General features: G+C 37.2%; 1 protein-coding gene across 2 annotated transcripts in view; it reads right to left on the bottom strand.

Annotated features, from left to right (window-relative positions):
- Nucleotides 1–6803, bottom strand: part of LOC149205632 (DNA oxidative demethylase ALKBH2-like) — a 67579-nt gene extending 60776 nt beyond the window's left edge. For both annotated transcript variants that reach the window (XR_016251891.1, XM_089393517.1), the window contains exon 1: nt 6474–6803. Coding sequence is in view for 1 of the 2 variants with exons in the window: in XM_089393517.1 (XP_089249643.1) it covers nt 6474–6668 (195 nt within the window). In the remaining variant the exon portion in view is untranslated. The remainder of the gene's footprint in view (nt 1–6473) is intronic.
- Nucleotides 6804–7541: the final 738 nt, after the last annotated feature.

Consider the following 7541-nt stretch of genomic DNA (forward strand, 5'->3'; position numbering starts at 1 on the left):
AATCTCTGTGTTATGGTTTTGTGAGGTTTTTTGTTTGTGTTGTGTATGTTTCTATTATTTCAGCTGCGCTTTGTTAAGTCTAACAAGTGGTATCAAAGCGGCGCAGCGGAGCGTGGAGGGCCCATCACCTACAAGTCTCTGGTTGTGGAGCTGGTGCGCGTGAGAGATCGGCTGAAGGTGGAGTTTTGGCAATTGGCGCGGTTTTAGCAGAGACAGTCGCGCCAATTTGGCAATGAACGGGTTGGCGCGTTTTATTTTTTGAACAGACGCGCCAATTGGCGCGGATCCGAGTCTGATACTCGCGCCAGAGATCCAATATTCAGATTGGCGCGGAATCGACGGGATTAAGCGCGCCAATTTTGCGACACTTAAACGGATTTTGCTCTGGCGCGGTTGATCGGCTGTCAGCGGAGCGCCAGGCAGTGGATGTGTTTTAGGCGCGGTTTTTCACTGTCCAGGAGCGCCCGGCAGATTTTCCCTCTGGTAAACTTGCAATTTTGGTTTTTTCTTTTAAAATTGTGATTACACGGTACGACAGAGGCATTTTTTAATTCAGAATTGGAGATTGTTTGTTTGATACAACATGGCAAAAACTCAAAGTGCTTGTTTTGAGATCAACAAGTTTAATGGAAAAAATAACTTCGAGATCTGGAAAGTGAAGATGCACGATCTACTTGTGCAACAAGGCGTGGCGAAGGCGCTGTTGGGAAGATCCAAACAGCGTTACCCCATGACAGATGATGAATGGAATGAATTGGATGGAAGAGCTCTGAGCGGTATTCGACTGTGTTTGGCGGATGATGTTTTGTTTAACATCGTGTCAGAGAAAACTGCTGCTGGTTTGTGGACAAAGCTGGAGAAGCTGTACATGACAAAATCCTTGACCAATAGGATTCTTCTGAAGTGACAATTGTACAGTCTGCGTATGAAGGAAGGTACAGCTATTACTGATCATTTGAATGTCTTTAATACTCTCATGGTGCAATTAGAAAGTATAGAAGTAAAATTTGAATCAGAAGATAAAGCTATAACTTTATTGTGCTCGTTGCCCGAGTCATGGGATCATTTTGTTACTTCTATCAGTCTAAGTATATCAGAAACCCTTGAATTTGATGATATTGTTGGAGCTTTGTTGTCCGAAGAGACAAGGAAGAGGTCAAATGCCGACACCTCTACATCAGAAGCAATGATGGCTAGAGGTCGTTCGAGAGAAAGACGCTCTGGTAAGCACAGCGACTCACGATCAAAATCGAAAGGGAAGAAGAGTAAGGTAAAGTGCTAGTTTTGTGGCAAATCGGGACATTTGAAGAAGGACTGTTGGAAGAGACAGCAAGCATCCAAAGAAGACTCTTCGACAGCGAAGCAAGAAGCAAACACGACAGATACAGGTTCGGCATCTGGTTCAGGTATGAGTGATGAAGTGTTATCAGTTAATTTGTCAAATCATGATCAACATTGGCTGTTAGATTCTGGTGCATCAAACCACATGTGTATTCATAGAGAATGGTTTAAGACGTATAAATCAATTAATGATGGAGTCGTGTACATGGGTAATGATGTCACGTGTAATATTGTGGGAATAGGGAGTATACAGCTGCAAATGTTTGATGGGACAACCAAAATGTTAACTGATGTAAGACATATACCAGATTTAAGGAAAAATCTAATTTCACTAGGAGCACTTGACACAAATGGATATAAAACTATAATTCAAGGTGGAGTAATGAGAATTTACAAAGGTATTTTACTAGTAATGAAAGCTAAGAAGGTAGGAAATCTACTTCAGTTAGAAGGAAGAACAGGGTCAGATCATGTGTCTACGGTGTATGAACATGACAGTAGTTCCATTCGCTTATGGCATGAAAGGTTGGGCCATATAAGCGAAAGAGGGTTAAAAATTTTGGCTGATCGCAAGTTACTTCCGAATCTAAAGTCTGGAAAGTTAGATTTCTGTAAACATTGTCTGTTTGGAAAACAAAGTAAGCAAAAGTTTAAAATAGGCAAACATACTAGTAAAGGAATACTTGATTATATCCATTCAAATGTTTGGGGTCCAGCCCCTACAACTTCATATGGTGGCTCATCATATTTTGTATCGTTTATTGATGATTTTTCTAGGAAAGTGTGGGTCTACATGTTGAAAAGGAAGTCTGATGTTTTTACAATTTTCAAACAGTTTAGAGCATTGGTAGAAAACATCACTGGTAGAACTATAAAATGTTTAAGAACTGACAATGGTGGTGAGTTTACTTCCAAGGAGTTTGAAAACTATTGCAAGGATGCAGGGATCGAGAGACATAAGACCACTGTTTATACTCCTCAGCAAAATGGAGTTGTTGAACGCATGAATAGGACTCTTTTAGAGAGAGCATGGAGTATGCTGAGTAACGCCGATTTGCAGAAGGAATTGTGGACAGAAGCGGTGGCTACAGCTTGTTATGTGATAAATTGATCACCATCCACGGCGATAGGTTGCAAGATTCCTCAAGAGGTATGGAAAGGTCACCCTTGTGATTATTCTAAACTCAGAGTGTTTGGTTGTGATGCATATGCTCTAGTGCCTAAACATCAGCAAACTAAATTAGATCCAAAGTCAAAAAGGTATATCTTTGTTGGATATGGTGATGGAACAAAGGGATATAGATTGTGGGATCCTACTACCCGCAAGATCATCATCAACAGAGATGTAAAGTTTAATGAATCCTCTCTTGTACAGTTAGATGTAGATAATAGATTGAAACAGGATGATGTATCTGATTTTCAGCACATTCAGTTTGAAAGCACTTCTAATGATAGTCATGATGACCATAGTTCAGATACTAGTCATGAATAGGTTTCAGAATCAGATCATGAATAGGGTTCAGATGTAGATCATGAACAGGTCTCAGATGTTGATCATGAAGAAGTTCCTACAGATGGTAGTTAGCAGTACCAGAAACATCTTTAAGGAGGTCCACGAGAATTAAACGTCCTCCTAAAAGGTATGATGATTATGTTACTTCAGTCGCTTTAACCGCTAACGATGATGAACCTTTGTGTTATCAGGAAGCTGTAGAAGGTTCAAAAAGTGAAAAGTGGAAAGAAGCTATGAAGGACGAGATGATGGCATTACACAAGAATGGCACTTGGGATCTGGTTGAACTTCCAAAAGACAGGAAAACTGTGGGATGTAAATGGGTTTTCAAGTTGAAACGGGGTGTGAATGATACTGAGGACAGGTACAAAGCGAGGCTGGTCGCAAAAGGTTTTTCTCAGAAAGCAGGCATTGACTTTCATGAGATTTTTTCACCAATTGTTAAAATAGTTTCAATTAGAATTGTGTTAGCATTAGTCGCTTTGCTTGATTTAGAATTGCAGCAACTAGATGTTAAGACTGCATTTTTACATGGAGACTTAGATGAGGAAATTTATATGGAACAACCGGAAGGGTTTGTTCAGCATCGCAATAAGAAATTTGTCTGCAGGCTCAAGAAATCATTGTATGGCCTGAAGCAGTCGCCTCGGCAATGGTACAAGAAGTTTGATTCTTTCATGTTGAGTCAGAAATATATAAGAAGTGAATATGATCATTGTGTTTATTTTAAGCAAGTAAATGATGGCATGTTCATTATCTTAGTGTTATATGTTGACGATATGCTTTTAACAAGCAAAAGCATAGTGGAGATCAACAGGTTAAAGGCTCAAATGGCAAGGACGTTTGATATGAAAGATCTGGGAGCAGCAAGACAGATTTTGGGCATGGAGATTTTCAAAGACAGGAGCAATGGTAAGCTGTGGCTATCACAACAGAAGTATATTGAGAAAATACTCTTGAGGTTTGGTATGAATAATGTGAAGCCTGTTTCAGTCCCTTTAGCTTCCCATTTTAAGCTTTCTTCCAGTTTATGTCCTAATACAGATGAAGTAAAGGAATATATGTCTCGAATTCCGTATGCCAATGTAGTAGGATGTTTGATGTATGCCATGGTTTGTACTCGACCAGATATTTCACATGCAGTTCGGGTTGTCAACAGGTATATGGCAAATCCAAGTAAACAACACTGGTCAGCAGTGAAATGGGTGCTTCGGTATTTGAGAGGCACAAGTGATTATTGTATCACTTATAATAAAAGTAGTGAATTTGTTTGTGGATATGTTGATTCCGATTTTGCAGGTGATTTGGATAAGAGAAGGTCAACTTCAGGGTATGTCTTTACTCTTGCAAGTGGAGCTATTAGCTGGATGTCAAAGCTACAGAATATTGTTGCTTTATCCACTACTGAAGCAGAATACATAGCTGCTTCACATGCTTGCAAAGAAGCAGTTTGGTTAAAAGGTTTGATTGGTGAGTTTGGGAGGTTACAGGACAACATCAAGTTATTTTGTGATAGTCAAAGTGCAATTCACTTGGCTAAGAATCCAGCCTATCATAGTAAATCAAAGCATATACCAATCAAGAACCATTTTATAAGACAGGTTATCACTGAAAGGGGTGTTTCTCTTGAAAAGAAGCATACGAAGGAAAATTGTGCAGACATGTTCACGAAACCAGTTTTGTTAGAGAAGCTGCGTTGGTGTTTGGCTTCTCTTGGCTTGCAGAAAAGATAAAAATAATAAATGAACAAGGCATCAGGCTAATTGTTGTCAAGGGGGAGATTGTTGAGATTTTCTGTTTTATTAAATTTGGGAAAAATCTCATGTTTGTGACAACAATAGGATTAGTTGATATATTAGCTCCAGTATTTTTTGAGGAGTTAATGCATCCTATATTTGTTGTGAGGGAATTTATGATTCAATTTTATGCTCCAGCTATATAGAAATGTAATCCCGTAGAAGATTGTAAGAGTGTGTAGAGAAAGTAGAGAAAATAGGGGAGAGCTGAGAGCATGTGTGAATTATTAGATTTGTTGTAATCTCCTTTGAATAATAAGATTTCCGATGCCTCTGTTCTGGTGGACGTAGCCCAGATTGGTTGGGTGAACCACGTTAAATCTCTGTGTTATGGTTTTGTGTGGTTTTTTGTTTGTGCTGTGTATGTTTCTATTATTTCAACTGCGCTTTGTTAAGTCTAACACAAACAAGAAACATATCTTGAGCAGGTTGGGATCAGGATCTGCGGAAATGCAGATCTTGGATCCCCCATAGGCAGATATGGTAACTATGCCGGCAACATTTTGCAATGTAGATGAGCCTTCAACTATTTAGCGATAAAGGAGATGGCCTTAAATCATCGTAGACTCATTTCAAATCATTTAGATGGAAAAACTGATTCAACTCAACCGTTGGTAGGCATATCAATATATAATTAGTTATATCAGCAATGTTAAAAGAATCAAATTTGAAGATTGCAACAGTAGCATTGTATAAGACACTTGCTTTAACTAGAGTTAGTGCCAGAGAAAAGGAAGATACAACCAAACAATTAGTGCTAACTACTGGATGACCTTTTGAGCATAGCAAAGAGAAATGAAACGTCCTTGATCTTTTTGAATTCAAGAGAAAGGAAGCATAGCCCACAAAGCTATTGGCCATATAAACGGTAACCTTACTTTTGAAGCATTCAAAGGGCAGCGTTAACCTTACTTTTGAAGCATTCAAAGGGCAGCGTTAACTTTAATTTGCATATCTGTAATGTAATATTTTGCCAGAAGACCTCCCTTCTCAATGCAAATTATTCCTTCCGATCAAAATAATCTCACTCAGAGATCAATGTCAACGAGGGCTTGGTTAGATGATAAGTGGGTTGTTTCACATCAGAGACACGTTTCACCCTTGGGAGAGAGCCATCTTACCCATGAAAGCGAAGAAGATAGCGCTTCGTAAGGTGACAACCAGAAGCTGCCACGTTGAGCCACAGATGTGTAGACAGGAAGGGTGCGAGTGACTATTCAGATGGGCATTGGGGATCACTGGAAAGGCTTATAATATACCCTGCTCTGATTAGCTTAGTCTAACTAATAGCCGACGTATTGGCCTCTTTTTTTAGATTCCTTTGGCTAGTGTTAATTATGTAATTTGAGGAATTGTGTTGAAGGGTTTTTCAGAATTTATTTATATATTTTATACACATTTTAAACCATAAAAATTTATAAATTATAATCTACACCAAAATTGTATCACTGAAGTTCAAAAATACACATTTTAAACCATTAAAAATAAAAATCACAAACTAGACCAAAATTGTATCCCTAAATTCCAAAAAACCAAAACATTGGTTAGACTACACCATTCTGATTCCCCAAATATAGAGAAAATTAGCAATTAAATGACAATTCCGTATTTGGTATTCAACTGCATTACCTTCCCATAACAGGGAGTTCTGTAGTTTCAGATTCCATTCATCCATACACAGACCACATATGAGTTCTGTAGTTTCAGGTTCCATTCATCCATACACAGGCCACATATTTACAAACAGTTTAAAAAGAGAGAGAGAGAGAAACGGAAAGAAATAAATGGGTAGGTGTAATTGGGCAGAGATTGATTTGATGAACCTGTGAACAAGTACGTCCGAAGATGAAGAGAGAAGGCCTTGTCCATGGAATGTGCTGATCCAGATAACTGAGCCACTCTAAAGACTGAGCATGAGGAAATAAACGTGGAAAGTACACAAGTTCGGATCCATTTCCCAGGTCAATCCATGTCTTCTCTTCTTTATTATTGGTATTATTCTTGCTGCTGGAATTCATCCTTCCCGCCTCCACTTCCACTGCCTTCGCTGCCAAAACCCCGCGTCAAATACTCCTAAATGGAAGGGCTTTTGTTTGAAATGAATATGAAACCGCGAACATGCGCGTAGAATCGACCACTGTGATATAGACGGAAAGGTTGATTTATACATCAAATTTTCCACTTTTCTTTGGTTCGATAGATTACTCGATTACTCATTTAAATTGATATAAATTCTCTTAAAAAGGCAATAATTTCGCTTGCATGGTATGTTAAGGATGTTAAATTATCGTAAGGGTGGGAATAATTTAATTACCATAATATTTTAAATTATGGTTAAGTTAGAAATTAAATAGGTGTTAGAAAGAAGGATTTTTTTCGTGAGCTTTAGATGTAATATTTTTTAAATATTATCTTTTAAAATATTTTTTAAATTTTATTTATTTTAAATATTTTTAAATTTTGATTTTATTAATAAAATTATAAACAAATTTTTAGATAAGAGAAAATTATAATATATATATCACATCAAAATATAACAAATAATTTGATCTCTTGGGAGCTTTGTAGATCCAGAGTTAAGATGGATCTATGTTGTTTTAATTTTCCCTTTAAAATAAGTTGCATTCCACATGAATACCATGGTTCAATACTATGGGTCATTTTATTTTTATTTTTATAGGGATATTTTTTTTACCAAGTTAGAATGTTTAGATTACATTACATTAATTTTTTTATTTAATTTCTTTTTATGTAATTTGATTTAGTCAAAATGTTAAACATTACATTACAACATTTCTACCACATGAATACCATAATTCAATATTATGGGTCATTTTATTTTTATTTTTATAGGGATATTTTTTTTACCAAGTTAGAATATTTAGATTACA

Source organism: Pinus tabuliformis, chromosome 1_2, assembly GCF_031772625.1.
Source record: "Pinus tabuliformis cultivar Carrire ecotype Pingquan chromosome 1_2, CPIR1, whole genome shotgun sequence".
Classification (NCBI taxonomy): Eukaryota; Viridiplantae; Streptophyta; class Pinopsida; order Pinales; family Pinaceae; genus Pinus; species Pinus tabuliformis.